The sequence below is a fragment of the Vigna umbellata genome, chromosome 2 (assembly GCF_029865625.1).
Source record: "Vigna umbellata cultivar VRB3 chromosome 2, Vumbellata_1.0, whole genome shotgun sequence".
NCBI lineage: Eukaryota > Viridiplantae > Streptophyta > Magnoliopsida > Fabales > Fabaceae > Vigna > Vigna umbellata.
Genome location: NC_142166.1, coordinates 3,690,249 through 3,705,685, shown reverse-complemented (window position 1 = coordinate 3,705,685; position 15,437 = coordinate 3,690,249). Strand labels below are relative to the sequence as shown.

The following is a 15,437-nucleotide window of genomic DNA, read 5'->3' as shown; positions in this document are numbered from 1 at the left end:
TGCTCTTAATTACTTCAACCATTTACATAACTGAACCTGATTCTGTCTGCATACTTTTAGCAAGAAAAATGCTTCTTGCACATCTCATAAGAAACAACCCTACTTGTATCTATGGCATATACAACAGAACTAATGCATATACGTGTGGAAAGAGCAAAATATAAAGTAGGATCAAATAAAATCAAATCTAGAGTTTATTCTTTTTGCAAAATAGAAAACAGAGATGAGTATCAAGAAAACGAACAAGGGATAAAAAATAACAGAAAAATACAATACAATACTGAAAGAGAGGATGGTCAAAAGGAAGTGTAGACATCGAAGATCAAAATAGCACCACCCTATGTGCATTTTCACCATCCTTAACCTTTGGAAATTAGAGTTGTTTTCACCCAAATTCCTTCCAGCAGTATACCTTGAAAGAATCAAATAAAAAAAGTTTGTGGTCTATGTTGTAGCTTGGGGGGAATATCGATACAATAAAAAAGCTCTGTCACAGCATTCCATCAACTGCTGGGTATTTACTTGTAACTAACAAATTTGGGCGAGGAAAGAAAACCATGACTAAAAATTTTTGGCACCAATCCTCTATTTCAAAAATTTGCTAGTACAAGTAATATCAGAATTTAAACTTCTGTTTAGGCTTCTTCATCACTGCACATCCAAGGACCTCAGCATTCTGCAGCAAAACAAACCTAATTACGTGAATGGAAAAAGTCTCAAGGTAAATAACCAGTGACATTAGCAAGCAGAGACCTTTCGCTTTTTGTTTTTCTTTTTTTCTTTCTTCTTTTTCTCTTTCTTTTTCTTCTTTCTCTTGCATTCCTTTACCTCAGATAGCTCGTTCAGTTCATCTTCGCTAGAATCCTATCAACATCGATAACAAACTGAGAAAGTGAAAAAGTGAAAAAGGCAGATATCTCAACAAATGTTCAGACACCATCAACAACAATGAAGAAGAACCTTAGAATCGAAGTCACCAAAGGAGTCCACATGCCGAATAGTTCTTTGAAAATTCGAAGTACCACCTAATGTTTGCAGGGAACCATAAAATATTACACTTAATCAATATAACTTAAATTAAATTAAAGACATGGGATAAGGAAACTAGAAACCAAAATCCAACAGAAAAGATTATGCCTAACATTACAGAAATGATATTGTTTTTACTGAACATATATGCGTCAAATTATCAGAAGCAAAACGACACTCAACATAAATAACAAGTCTAATGAAATCTGAATATCTCATACAACAACTTAATAACCAAATAAATAGCAGTCTTTATTATTAATTCAGTCAATAATCCACACTTTGTTGTTTTGGTCCTACATGTAAAAATTCCAAACTTAGTCCCCGAACAAGTAAATTTAATTTGTTTGGTCCTACTTCTTTGTCATGTACATAGTTGCTAAAGTGGCTTGTAGTGTTTGTAGTGTTGGTATTGCTGTTAAGACCCCTGCAAAACTCTTTTTTGCTGTGTAATACGGTCAAATTCTTCCTCCACCATAGAAAATTTTCTGACAATTTTACATCGGTAGACAATTTAATAGCGCCAGAAGCTGTCAAAGTTATCAGAGTTGAAGACAACTGAGGGTAGAGTCCAAAACACATCAAAATACATTCGTGTGAATAGTCTTAAACTTACAATCTGTACCTATAAGGTCTATAAGGTCAAAACAGCAAAATATCAAAGAGTATAGAAACCAAGTTATGATTAAATCAACGAAACATAAGCAACTGATCTAATACACAAAATATAAGCACAACTTCAAAAAATTCTGAGGTAAAAAAATTCAACATTGTCAACTAATAAAAAAAATCATCATATAGGACTTTAAAGATATAATTGCAAAACACTGTAAACTTATCATATATCACAATCTATGATTAAATAAATGTATAAAAACACCAAAAAATTAAAATTCAAGACAAAGGCCTTACAAGAAAAGAGAGATAGAGTTAGAAGAGTTACTTGCATGGACAGTTTGTTTGGCATTATTTACAGCCAGTTCAAGGAGATCAGGATTAATAGATGCCAACCCATTTGGGTCCTTCAGCTTTCTCTCAAGAAACTTCGCCAATGCCGCTGCTTTATTCGTTGCCAAGGGTCCACCGGGATGAGCCAATCTGTCAAAGAAACCACCAATCAAAAATTCAAGCCAGACCCACTAAAACTAAAGGAGCAAGAAGTGAAACTGTGAATTCAAAATAAAAAATTTGATCATGAGGTTCACAATGAAGTGTAAAATTGAAAAGGGGGCAAAAACCCTAAAGAAAGAAAGAGGCCAACCTAGGTTTGGAACTGGAAGTTCTAGGAAGAGGAGCAAATTTGCTTCCGCGAAGTGCACGTCTTTCATCTTCTGTCAGAGTTTCAATTTCTTTGACCATTTCGATTTGGGGAAAAATCTGCTGTGAGTCTGTCTCTCTTCAAATCCTAGTTACTCTTTATCCCTTCTAGTTTGAAATCAATTTAATTTATTGTACGCGACTCATTTAATATTTATTTAAAATTTAAAGAGTGTAATAAACAGTCTATCATTTATAGCTATTAATATAAAGAATTTTACTTTATAATTAATTTTTAATCATTTTTAGTATGCATTGTTGTTAATTTTGTTTTATTAATAAAGTAAATTCTATTAATGTTATTATTTTAAAAGCTACCTATAGCAAATAGTAATTATTCTTAAATCTTCTTTAGATATAATACTATAAAAGTTAACAAAAAAACATTTTATATTCTTTCAAAATAATTTGTATTTTGAAATATTATAATATTTAATTTATAATTATATTTTTTATTTATTGTTTTCATAAAAGAAATAGATACACATGCGTCCATGTGTTTTGTTTTTTTCACTAGTATACTATAATGTTTTCAACAAGAATTTATATAGTTTGGTCAAATGAAAATTAGTTAGAGAACAAAAAACAAAGACAGTAATAGTATTTAAAACTTCTTACTGCACTTCCAATAGATAATCTATTTAATGGTACTACTCTAGCCCAGGTTTTTAGTAAAATTAAAAAGGACCTTTTATATCAATTGACATAAATGCAAACACAAAGTTTAATTTTTTTTACGTGGATCAAACAATTATCATATTATCTATATCAAATTTAGATGTTCATCATAAAAAGACATTAAAAATATATAAACTTTGTTCTATTTTATCTAAGGTTAAAATTAGAACTGTTATAAAAAATAGAAAATAACACCTTTTACGATAAATTTATACTAAAATGATACAAAAATATTTTAAGAAGAAGAAAAAATGTTTGATATAATCACTTCCTTACTGGAACAATAATATTTTCTGTATAACAAACACACTTTTGAGTAGATATTTTCAAATAAAAGCCTAATAAAATAGTACAAAATCAATTATAAACTTCGCAAAAATGTATTTAAGTCCATAGTAATTTATTAATTGTCCAAATCATAGCATAATCATCTAGAATTTATACTTAAAATAACTAATGTTTAGTGCTCTTAAATCCTTATAATATTTCATCTTTGAATGAAAATGAATATTCTTTTTATCAATAAAGGATGACATTCACATTTAAATATTTAAAGCATGAGTTAATTGTATATTATTTTTCTCCATAGGTCACTAATACTTACGAATACAATTGTGTGCATGTGTCATTATATAGTACTCACTCATAACTTCATGATTGATGTAAACACTACAAATTAAAACAAATAATGATAATAAATTTGATATATTACAATTAAATATTAATAAGACAAATAATCTACCTAAATGTAATGCATTGTAGTTTCTTCCTAACAACCCTCAAAAAACTCCTTTGACCTCAAGTGAACTTTTATAGTGCTTATTTATATGTTGTTCAAATTCATTAGATGTTTCTAACACACTTGTAAACTAATCCTTACTCCATTTGAAAGTGAAATTTTGACTTGGAATGTATAACTTTACCAGCACCCCATGCAAGCGAAGAGAGTTGCTTAAACATGTCCTACTATTAGATAAACTAGTACAAACAATTGTTGCTTATAGGTTTTTTGTTCAGATCAGCTACTCTAATGATACAACTTGATATGCAAAGGTCCCTTATTGATAAGCTACTTAGGCTAAAGTTATTCTTAAGTAAGGTAAACAATCAAACCCTAAGTAAGGATTATTAATCAACAAATATAAAACAACAGTATCTCAATCTTCATCCTCATTTTTTTTTCTTCAAACTTGATATCTTCACAGCATGGAATGATTACAGATGTTGTGCTCCCCCACCTTGCTGGTATCTATTGTCAGGAGCACAATACATTTGAAGATAATACGAATGGGGAGAGATGAATAAATTTTGGGGCAATCAAATACTCTGAATTTACAGGCCTCTCTCTCAGCCTAAAATCTTAAAAAGAGGCAATAAAGCAAGAGGCCAATCCAATTGTATTACAATGAAATGAGATAAAAATCACCGTGTAGAAAGCACTTTCAATGGCTGGACAAGTCACGGCGGCTAATTGTATGTCATAAGCACTACACAGACCCTTTCACTTCTTCACCAATCCAAACTAACCACCAAGGAAGAACTTAAATATGTCGCTCAATGAAACAATGCCTTCTACACGCTTGCTGCCGGCTTCCACGATCACAAGCCGCCTCACACCTGACTCCGCCATTCAACAGTATTAGAACGTTCAGAAAGACAACCTCAAAATTGAAGCTTAAACAAAATGGATATTGCACACAGTTGTAACTTGGACACAACTTTTTATCATTTATATTGCCATCTGGTATGCAATTCTATCACCAAAATCTCAAGAAATAACATATGCTATGAAATTTAGGCAAAAAAAGAAAATGGATACAACACTTCATCTTTTACGTTTACATTTCATCCACTTGGTACCCAACCCTGATACCAAAACCTCAAGAAAGCTTATGCCATCAAAAAATATCAAAGTCTTATTACAGCTTTATGACTAGGCCTCGCCTTACTTCCACTTTCTAATATGGAGCAACTAATTATTTTAATAAGAGTTCTCTAGTCAATTTCCTTTCAGTTTTAGTCAGGCCAATGTCTCAATTTAGTTTTTTAGTGAACATTCATTGCGGGTGCCATCAGAATATGTTAAATGCTAAGTATAATATATTACATACTTCTAAGCTTGGTAGAATATGTTAAATGCTATGATTAGGGGATACAAAAAACACTTATTTTCAGTATGGCTGAGGAAAACCATCAGATGTTGCAGGAGGAAAGAGAGCTAACCCAAGGTACTCAGAAACAACATAACTATAGTAAATATACAAATGTCAAGTAAAATAATTTTCTGTTCTCCATATTCAATGAAATCTGGGGTTACATGTCTACAAAATAAAATATTACATTTTACGAAGCTTAGAATATACAAATGAAGATTGATAAGAACCGAAAGCTAACCCAAAATTACCAAAAGAAAATGAAAAAGGTAACCTTTGAATTAATAGTCAATCAATCACATAATTGCATAGAAAATTATATTAAGAGCTATGCCACGTCAGAAAGGGAAAACAAGAACACCTGGATTTGCCAAGCGTTCCATCACTTTATGCAGAGAATCAGAACGCAAACACATCTGACACCTTTGACTTCTAAGCTCATAGGGACTATATGCGTCCTGGCCCAACTGCAAAGCCTGGACCAAAAAACATGCAAAAGAAAAGATGATAAGGTTACAAGAAGAAAACCACTATAATGCCTTCATATCAATAGATAAAGTATGCAACATTAGCTCAGAAAAATGGGCAGACAGCGATGCTTACATTTATATTTTCAATTAAAATAAAATATAACAATCAGAGCAATAACAAAATTCCAATCCTAATCTTAAAAATGTGGCAATTAAAAATGTCTCGATAATAGGAATAGCCTTCAGGACACATTTATATTAATACAGATTAAATAAAATGAGAACTATTAACAAATAGACTGGCTTCTGTGGAAATTAGATCATTTCACAAAAATAGATAATGCAGGGATGTTGGGGGGAGAAATTTACTTATTCCAAGTGTGTGGCTGTCTAACTATTCATAGACATTGAATTTATTTAATCCAGTTGCTGGATAGAGAACTCTCATTAATTATAGATAAATTCTACAAAATTTCATATAATTTAGAATATATTTAATATAAAAGTTATTTGATACTTCATCAATCAACTTTATTTTAACATATTATACTTTTAAAATATACGTCAATGTTGATTATAAGATTATATACATACAAAAATTTCAATTTATCTAAATTCAATGGTTGGATTTATGGAATTTATATTATATAACAAGTTCTTAAGTAAAGTAGTTTGCAAGAATTGCCCCCAGCATAAGTGAATCTTTTCCCATATATATTGCACCTTGACTGTTGACATCAAAAAGTAAAGAGCCTCAACTTGGCATCGACATTAATGTTCGAAAAACAAATATCAAATTACCCAACTTCCTTAATGTTACGTAAGAATCTATTTAGTCATCAATGTCTATTGAGTGTCATCCACTGTATCTACTCAATAGCAAATAGTCAAGAAAAATAAACATATAATCAACTGTTATTCAAGAAATGAGGCTACATTATTTTAAAAATAAAGGAAATTGTATATTTCACCAAGACCAGACACCTAAATCAAAGCCTTTTTGACCTTAATGTTTGAAGGGAAAAAAATAATCAAATTCCATATCATACTAGATATTACTTAAGAATCTATTTATTCATCAAGTTTAGTGAGTATCATCCACAGGATCTACTCAGCAGCAAATAGTCAAGAAAAAAAAAACACATGTTCAAATGTTATTCATGATATGAGGCTACATTACTTTAAGAATAAAGGAAATTATATATTTCAACAAGACCAAACCCCTAAATCAAGACCTTCTAGCTAACCTTGTGCTATATAATGTCAACTAAACATTGCTTTTTAAAAGAAAAATAATTACAGAAAGGGTGCTAAATAAATCTACAAATTCTTAAGATCATCCGCGTCCCCTAGGCTAGTAGGCTCAATAAACATCCCAAGTCAATGAGGAAAAGATGAAATCAGAACATATATGTGTTAAAAACATTGATTGTTGGCAGTTTATAGGTATGCAAAATGATGAAAAAGAACTTGCCTGATGAACAGTCATTTCATCAAGATTAATATGTGTATACGCTCTGTTCTTCGCCAAAGCTGTTATGTCACTGCCAATAAAGAATGATGGGGTGGAAAAGTTAGATTATACAACCCATGCAAAGAACAAAAGCTAGGAGAAATAATGCTTGAACCATACGACTAAGAGATAGTATATTAAACTAGGCATCATGACGTGTAACAATAATAAGGATATAGAGCACAACAGACCTCCGACAATATATATCCAGTAACGAGTCATTATCATCAACTATAGGTATTGAGCTTACTTGGGCTGCAAAAGCAAAGGGCGAGAATTAATGTAACTAAAATTTAGCTTTTGCTCAAAGAAAATGTTTCGTTTACATTTTAATGCTTGCATAAAAAATGATATCACCCCATAAAATTCATGTTTTCTGTTGATGATTAGTCATACATCAAATTTGTCTCATAGTGGGAGACAATGTTCTCTATCATCAGCCTAATACCTCAAAAGTATAATAGGATACCAATATCTTCATTCTTTCTCTGTTGCTTTTCTTTTTGATACACTATGTTCAAGGTCAGACAAAGTTCACACCTTGAACTAATAAATTTAGGGCTGAAGCAAGAGAAGCGGTTGGTCTCAACATTGCTAGAGGCCGCCGATTTGATTCCCCAATTTTGGGTACCCACGTGCCCACAGGGATTGCACAGATTGGAAATTGAAGTGCAGGCAAGGAACTAGAGCAGTGCCTAAAATACCTACAAATGCCTGAAAATCAATTTGGTAAGGATCATACCTAACTACATTGTTAAAGAAATCTTTCAACAAAGCTTACATTTAAGGATTCCTGAAAGTGAAGCAAGGTGTAGTAACTGTGGAAATGAAGCATGTTCAGAAGAACAATGGATAACAGGAACAGTTGAAACCTCCTTTTGGAGGATTTTCACGGCAATATCTTTCAGATTGTCATATGGCCCTGACTGCACCATAATAGAATAATACATAAGAATGTCAAACATATTGAACCAATAGAACTACAGTAACTATAAATGGTGCAATGCAATACACAAGTACCTTTAATTAAAGCATACAATGATAATCACTAAAACCACCAATCGTTTCATGATTGGAAACACATACAAGCCTAGTACAAGATAGGTTTTTAGGAAGGTTACAAAGGCAACTCCATCCCTAGAAAATTTAAACTCAACATCCTTGTCTTATGTTCCATTCCATGCATTGACTGTCAAACACACTACCTACTCAAAACATACTGAATTTAACCTAATAAATCAAAACTAAAATGAACAAAAGATATACATGAATAATGAAGGAGCAACAATATTTATTCGTCTTTTTTTTACAAGGAAAGATCAAATCTAAGTAGACACAGGCCTATTTCTTCTTAACCTGAAATAACAGCAAATGAAAACGAGATGGACAATAAATAGTCATAGTAATAACACTTCAATATTTTAAGCCCTAATAAGTTTAGACAGTGAAGTTTGGACTGTAAGAAATACTATAAAAACAGAAAAAGGACAAAAGAAAAGATGTTGATGAAAACTAGAAAAAGGAAATAAGATATTTAACTCAGACAGGGTTTACAGAAGTTTTGATCACCAGGGTTTGAGTCACTGGTTCACAGTCATCAGAAGGTGGTAGAAGGTAATGAGTCGCAATAGATAGGCCCAGGAGAGTGCGATGAGTGAAGACAGATTCTAAAAGTCCTATTTAAAACTCTTTAAAAAGTGTTTTGAAAAAAACAGTCCATTTCTGCCATGATCCCTATATACCACAGTGTTGCCAGGGCAATGGGAACCACAAAGAAAAAATAATAAAAAGCAGCATAAAGCAGGAGGCAAATGGTTGTGAGCATAAAATGTGCCCCACTATTCCATTATGATGGTGCCATAACCATCATTTATCAACTATGTTATCGGTTTGTTTTAATTTACTTAGGCTTATCACAAACACTAATCTACATTTAACTTCATCAGCCATTTACTCAGATAAATTAGCGACAAAAAAACACAGCAGTAAGTAACTCAAGCTGTTCATTATACACCATGATCTTTGTATATACAGGTGGAAACATAGCCGCTATCGCACCTATGTATCCACATTTTTTATGATAATAAAAAACAATGAATACAATTAAAAAATAATTATTTTTATTATAATAATTATAAAAATAAAAACAATCATCATGAGTAGTTTCTTACAAATTATAGAAACAAAAAGATTGGTTAATGAAGATAAGAGTAACATGGTAAGACTATACAAAGGATGAAAAGTATAAAAACATGTGTTCACAAAAACCAGTTATCGCTACTAATCCTCATTATTAACTGTTACAGATTTTACAAAACATAATAAGCAATAAAAAATGAGTTATGCATAGTACGACCATAAAAAAACTTACATGGATAAAACGTCTGGAAAACACAGCTCCATGTCCATTGTTCTGCCTATTCAGATAAGACTTTCCTTCTTTCCAAGCTGATATGGAATGTGTTTCAAGCTCCTCCTCTGTCAGATTCGACCCATGATTCCCCAGCTGAAAATAGGAAATTAAAAGTTTCAACAAGCTATGCAAACGTGCACACACAGACAAACTTAAGGGTATCTGTGCGAAAATTTAAGAATAATAAGTGATGCACAATAGCTGCAAAAGAACCAAAGCTATATATTCCACTGATTATCAATATGAAGAGTAATAAGTTATCAAACAATTGTTTCTTCTTACTAATAATGCTGGAAAACGAAAAATTATTACATTGAAGCATTAAGTGTGAGTTTGGAAAAAATTTAATACCATGGATCAGACCTTCTCCTTCCACGTTTAACATAAAAGATATAAATAAGCTACTTGTATCAGGTTTATTAGACATGGATTCCTCTGACAAGAAAACGTAAAAAAAATGCTAGAGGATTAATGCAGAAGCTCAGTACTGCTAACAGCACAAATCTTGTGATTTGGTTCATTTGAGATAGGCTTGAGATAGATATTTTCTTTTCAGATGAAGATCTGCATACAGATTCCTTTTTATGAAAAGGGCCATGAATAAACAAGTATCAAAGGATGTATCTTGTTTCCTTTGTATAACTCAAAGGATAAACAAAGTATATTGAAGCAACAAAGGCAAAGTAATCTCAAAACTGCGCAATTCAAATGAGCAATTAACCATGCTTCAAAATTTTGAAATTGATTCTCATTAATTATTTCTGATACCCAGATTATATTATACTGCCCAAACAAATGTCAATATCAACATCTTTAAGAGTTAAAAACTTATTCACTGATTATTATCGTTGTGCATGTAAAATGTTAGAAATGGCACAATAGAATATTTCAATTTTTGGAGTAGAATTTTACACACCAATTCATCTTATTCATAACCAACATGAAATAATTTTAAAAATAAGTAGTTATAGCAACAGGTCGGAGCTGGTTATGCAAATATGCAGAACAAATCAATTCATATATACACATCCAATGGCTCAACATTACTACCACTCCTACATTTTAGTAATTTGGCCCTGCCACTAACTGATGACCAAGTGTCAAAACTGAACATATATCACTGGCAAGAAGTTTATTGCACAAGCCACATGTTCAGTCATACAAGTAGACTTTTTGATTGGAAAGGAAGAAACTACCAAAGCCTTCAAGAATAAAACTACATGTTTTTCAATAATTTTTCTTGTTTGCCTTTTCCTTTTGAAACCAGGTTTTGTAACTTGTCATAACAAGTAGATATGTAATAGCCTTTCTTCACAGCATCACAAAACATCACATAAAAGATTGCAAAACTATAAAAAATAAAAAATAAATAAATAAATAAATAAACTTGCCAATACAAATAAATAATGATCCTAAACATGTGATAGTCTAATTAAATTAAAATAAAATATATAAGAAGTACCTCTCTTAAAATTAAAATAAAATCCAAAGCACTAAGAACACCAACAAACTGCCCCTTGCAGAAGTCCCAAAGAGGAGCCATGAAAATTCCCTGTAAGTAATCCAGATCAGAAAAATTGCATATGCAAATTTCTATCAGCAATTCACACTAAACCTAAGAAAACTAATGCATATGAAGGAATAAGGAAAAGACTTAAAATTAATGCCAAAGCATAGATTCTAAAATAACTGGTCAAATTCCATAGAATAATTCAAAATGCATGAGTTCATTCTCGCCTATTTATCAGTGTAAAGGTATGTAAATGACACAATTAGAAAAATTACTCAATATAGGCTAAAAGGGCCCTACTTTCAATTCATCTGAAAAAGATAAATAGTTACCTGCTCATGCAGTATATGAAATGCCTGTTTCACTGGTAGATCAACGTCCAAAGCAACAACCTGTGGCCACAAGTCACTAAATTGGTAACTTCATAATTCAAGTTTCAGGTTTGCAAATTTGATGCATGTTGCCAATTCAAAATGTCCAAAATAAAGGGTCAAGGTAAAAACTTCCAAACCTTGCCTGACTCGGGAAGTAATTCATAAGCAGTGTGGGAAGAAAGAAATGCAGAAATACGCTGACGGGAGATTTGTACATCAGCTTCGGATATTCTTGGCAGCACCTCACTACCATCAGTCAACCGGACCTGTTTTTTAAGTGGACAGCATAATATACTTATAGTCTGAATTCTGAACAATTAACTGTCCAGTGCAAAAAAATAAGATACTGGTGAAAGTCAGAATACAATATTCTGTATTTATTTATTTACTGTAACTATAGCAGTTTATAGGCATATAGTCTTTGATTAAGAGAAAACATAAATTCTTCTATTTATGTATAATTAATGTTGTCTCTATTTCCTCCTCTTTCACATATAAATTTCAAAGATGAGCAGAAATCGTATTATAAGAGGCAACAGAAGAACATGGGCAACAAGATATTGTATGTTACCAGGTTTATGAGTTATAACAAATAAGGAATAAAGGACGATTCTATCTAATTTCATTCCGGAGAGAAGACTCAATAGGCCTACATAGATTAATATTGCTGGATTAAAGACCTTAACATCAAAATGAGTTACAAAACATTATATAGAATCTAGTCAGTTCATAGAATTGAGTATTGATTGATCCTGTGTTTTGAAATTTCATTTCCAAGTACAACATAACCACAATACATAAAGCATTCCAGTAAATAAAGACAAACATAAATGTCAGGGTATGACTAACGCTCACCACTCGGCGAAAAGCCTCATTATCCACATCCATGCTATTTCCAGGTGCAACATCTGAATTCAAAACAGGTATGTAGTTGGGATCAGTAGCCAAGAAGACAGTGTTGATCATCCCATATTCTCCTGGTACGTAAGGTTGATGTTCATCATGTCGCCATTCTCCATCAACAAAAAACTTGTACTGCATTCAAGTAATTTCATACTAAGTATCCAACAGCCATCAACTATGATGGTCAAACATTTTCCTAAAAATAACATCTTTTAAATCCATCAGTGCTTATCATAATCATCTACTTGAAATCCCATATTTGAGCCACACATCACACCTCAAACTCTGACAACAATATTGACAATACGAAATATACAAATTATAAAATCCACAAAACATCAAACGCAACACACGCACCATTAAGCTGGTAACACAACCATAAACTGACCTGATGGTAACCGGGTGGCAAATTATAAATAACTTGAAACACGGTTGGACATCCTTCCACTGGCGACATCGGTAGAAGCTCAGACCACCTTTCAGATAAAAATTAAAATGAAAGGAGAGACAAGAAAACTAAACCAAAACATTATAAGCAAAAAACTAAAATGCTCATGCAACAATCAACAAAATTTGCACCGTGTGAAAGAACCGCAGAGAAACACACTCCTTCCTCCATATGGCCAAACAAAACGCATGGGAATTAGAACTGTTCCTGCCACACCACCCGCATCCCTTCCAGAATCCATGCACGGACTGAATATTCGACCTCGAATTGAATGCTACTTGGAGAATACCCACTTCATCGCAGCTTCTCCAGCTCTCACGTTGCAAATTCGAGTGAATGCCGAACCAATTCAATGTACTAGGATGCCCAATATAGAAATAACAAAAAAATCCACCCCAAATCAAAAAACCAGCGGGAGAACAAAAGAAGCTCAGATTTTGATGCTTGATTCGACGAGAAGATCAAAAGGGGAAAGTGCCCATTTCTCTCTGCAACAGAACCAACGAAACTGAAGCGGGTACCAAAATAAAAACACTCCCAATTAAATTTGCACGCAACAAACCATTGACTACCACGCACAAAACCCTAACCCTAAATTGGAAAAACCTACCAAATTCAACCTGGGAGAGCCGCGAATTAGGAAAAAAAACTGAGAAAACCAAAGCAGAGAGAATCTCGGAGGGAAACACAGAAAAAATTCGAAACCCTATTGAAACATTAGAAGATACCAGTTGAGAAAACCGAGACATTTATCCCCGAAGGGGAAAACAAAAAAAACAAAATAGAAATTTAAATTAAAAAATAGAATAGGATCAATGAATTATTATTATTATGAAAAGTCTGGAATTGGTACAGGAAAATTATGTGATTGAATTTCTGAAATTGGAAAAATAGAATAATAAAAGTGGCAGTTAAACTGTGAAAGGTGTCACATAGGAAGTGCACGTGCGGTTCTGATATTAGATTTTGCTTTGGTGAAACTAATTATTTATTTATTTATTTATTTATTTATTCATTTTTTGCAAATAAGATTTTCTGATTGAAAAGGAATAAGTTTTTCGTATTTTTTTTCAGTTTTGATTATACTTTGATAAGTGTTTGTGACAGTGAGTCACGATCATTTTAGAATAAACATTCTTTTTTCATTACCATAAATAAATATTTATGGGTTGTTTAGTAAAAGGAAAGAGATGAAAAATAATTATCAAATATTTAAATTGGTGTAAAAGTAGAAAAAAGAATTATAAACTTTAAATTTTTTACATTTTTTTCTCCATTCTTATTATTATATAACTTCTTTTATACTTATTTTAAATTTGTATCTAATTTTTCTCTCTCTCACTAGATAGATCATAAAAAAATTATGATTAACTTCAGTATGAAAAACTAATTTACAATTAAGAAGTGTCTAAGTCACAGGATTGATTAAGGTCTACAGCATTATCTAATCAATTTTCTTTATAAACTAAATTAGTTTTTACTCATTTTACTTTTAAATTTATGGTTAATTCACATGTTATAAGGTTGACGCATGTATCTTTAAGCTTTTCTTTCTAGTTCTTTGTGGATCAGTGATTCTAAGGACCTACCATAATCATGATTTTATGGTCTATAAGTAAATATAGAGTTATTTGAGCTTAGGTAATGGTAGTTTGCTTTATAGAGTTGTTTGAGTTTTCTAACCAAGTAAAGGAAGCTAATATTTGTTTTATTTTATGTTAGGAACTATGAATTTATGTTTGATCATGTGTTCAGAATGATATTTGATTTAATAAATGATTATTTGGTAATAGTCATGGTTTGATGTGTGAAATTGAAGTATTGCTAAATTATTAATGTGAATTAGTGTTGCCTTGAATTTTGAATGCTAATGTTTTAGAGTCCTAAGGGGTACAAATATTTTATATAGTTGATTATAGTAAATAGATAATGTTGTTGGCTATTTTTGGTCTAAACTAAAGTTTTGGTATGTAAATTTTTAAAGGAAATGACTGTATAGTGAAAACTAAGATTCGGGAACTGTATTATGGTCAATTGAAACTTGTATAGGTCTTTAGATAACAAAAAAATTGATATTGAATAAAGAAGTAATAACTGAGTTTTAATTGTAGGCTTGTTTTATGTAAAATATAAGATTTTGATATATGAGATTTTGAGATAATGGTTGAACGGGAAACATGAAGTTTAAGGTCAATTTTTAGGCCATTTAGGATTTACTTGGATACTTGGCTTGTCAAAATGTAATTATAAATGGGTAAAAGTGATTGCTGAACTTTTAAGTGGTGAATTGGTGTTGGTAAGTATGACTTTTTGGCAAAGTGATCAAAGTGGGAGTTAAGTTTGGTCATAGTCAGGTTGGTGGATTGCACTTAAGGTTTAGAATAGCGAGATTTGATCTATGTATATTGGGAGGTATATTTGAGGTAAGGAAGTTAAAGTTGGTAGGTTCAAATTCCGCAAAATTGTCATTCTATAGAATTTTGCAGACTCGTTGAGTGAGCATAGGCTCGCTGGGCTAGCAAACCCCTGTTTTTGCATTTATAGAGCGAGCCATGTGGTTGAGTGAGTCAGTTTGGGGGAGAAGCTTGTTGTAATAGTGGATGAACGAAAGTTCTCACTGGACGACGAG

General features: G+C 31.9%; 2 protein-coding genes across 2 annotated transcripts; both read right to left on the bottom strand.

Moving 5' to 3' along the window:
* Positions 1-176: 176 nt before the first annotated feature.
* LOC124830878 (E3 ubiquitin-protein ligase) lies at positions 177-2,457 on the bottom strand. Its single transcript, XM_047304742.2, has 5 exons — positions 2,291-2,457; positions 1,973-2,127; positions 961-1,025; positions 754-864; positions 177-676 (listed from the first exon to the last, which is right to left on the bottom strand). Exons 1-5 carry the CDS (start codon positions 2,386-2,388, stop codon positions 617-619), a joined length of 489 nt encoding a protein of 162 aa, XP_047160698.1. The 5' UTR covers positions 2,389-2,457; the 3' UTR covers positions 177-616.
* A 1,514-nt stretch (positions 2,458-3,971) lies between these two features.
* Positions 3,972-13,575, bottom strand: LOC124830880 (sucrose nonfermenting 4-like protein). The gene is made up of 14 exons (XM_088105772.1): positions 13,419-13,575; positions 12,940-13,296; positions 12,749-12,836; positions 12,313-12,492; positions 11,595-11,723; positions 11,416-11,475; positions 11,036-11,125; positions 9,532-9,666; positions 7,942-8,086; positions 7,701-7,874; positions 7,352-7,415; positions 7,122-7,191; positions 5,539-5,653; positions 3,972-4,641 (listed from the first exon to the last, which is right to left on the bottom strand). The coding sequence occupies exons 2-14, from the start codon at positions 13,047-13,049 to the stop codon at positions 4,547-4,549; spliced, it is 1,455 nt and encodes a 484-aa protein (XP_087961898.1). The 5' UTR covers positions 13,050-13,296; positions 13,419-13,575; the 3' UTR covers positions 3,972-4,546.
* Between the last annotated feature and the right edge of the window lie 1,862 nt (positions 13,576-15,437).

Excerpts from the sequence above, each read along its gene's own strand:
- LOC124830878 (XM_047304742.2), bottom strand. The coding sequence starts at position 2,388 with ATGGTCAAAGAAATTGAAACTCTGACAGAAGATGAAAGACGTGCACTT. Across the intron at positions 2,128-2,290 it reads ACTTCCAGTTCCAAACCTAG|ATTGGCTCATCCCGGTGGAC; the intron begins GTTGGCCTCTTT and ends TTTCTTTGACAG. Across the intron at positions 677-753 it reads AGAAAAACAAAAAGCGAAAG|AATGCTGAGGTCCTTGGATG; the intron begins GTCTCTGCTTGC and ends GTTTTGCTGCAG.
- LOC124830880 (XM_088105772.1), bottom strand. The coding sequence starts at position 13,049 with ATGGATTCTGGAAGGGATGCGGGTGGTGTGGCAGGAACAGTTCTAATT. Across the intron at positions 12,493-12,748 it reads TGCCACCCGGTTACCATCAG|TACAAGTTTTTTGTTGATGG; the intron begins GTCAGTTTATGG and ends ACTTGAATGCAG. Across the intron at positions 9,667-11,035 it reads TTATTTTAATTTTAAGAGAG|CTGGGGAATCATGGGTCGAA; the intron begins GTACTTCTTATA and ends TCCTATTTTCAG.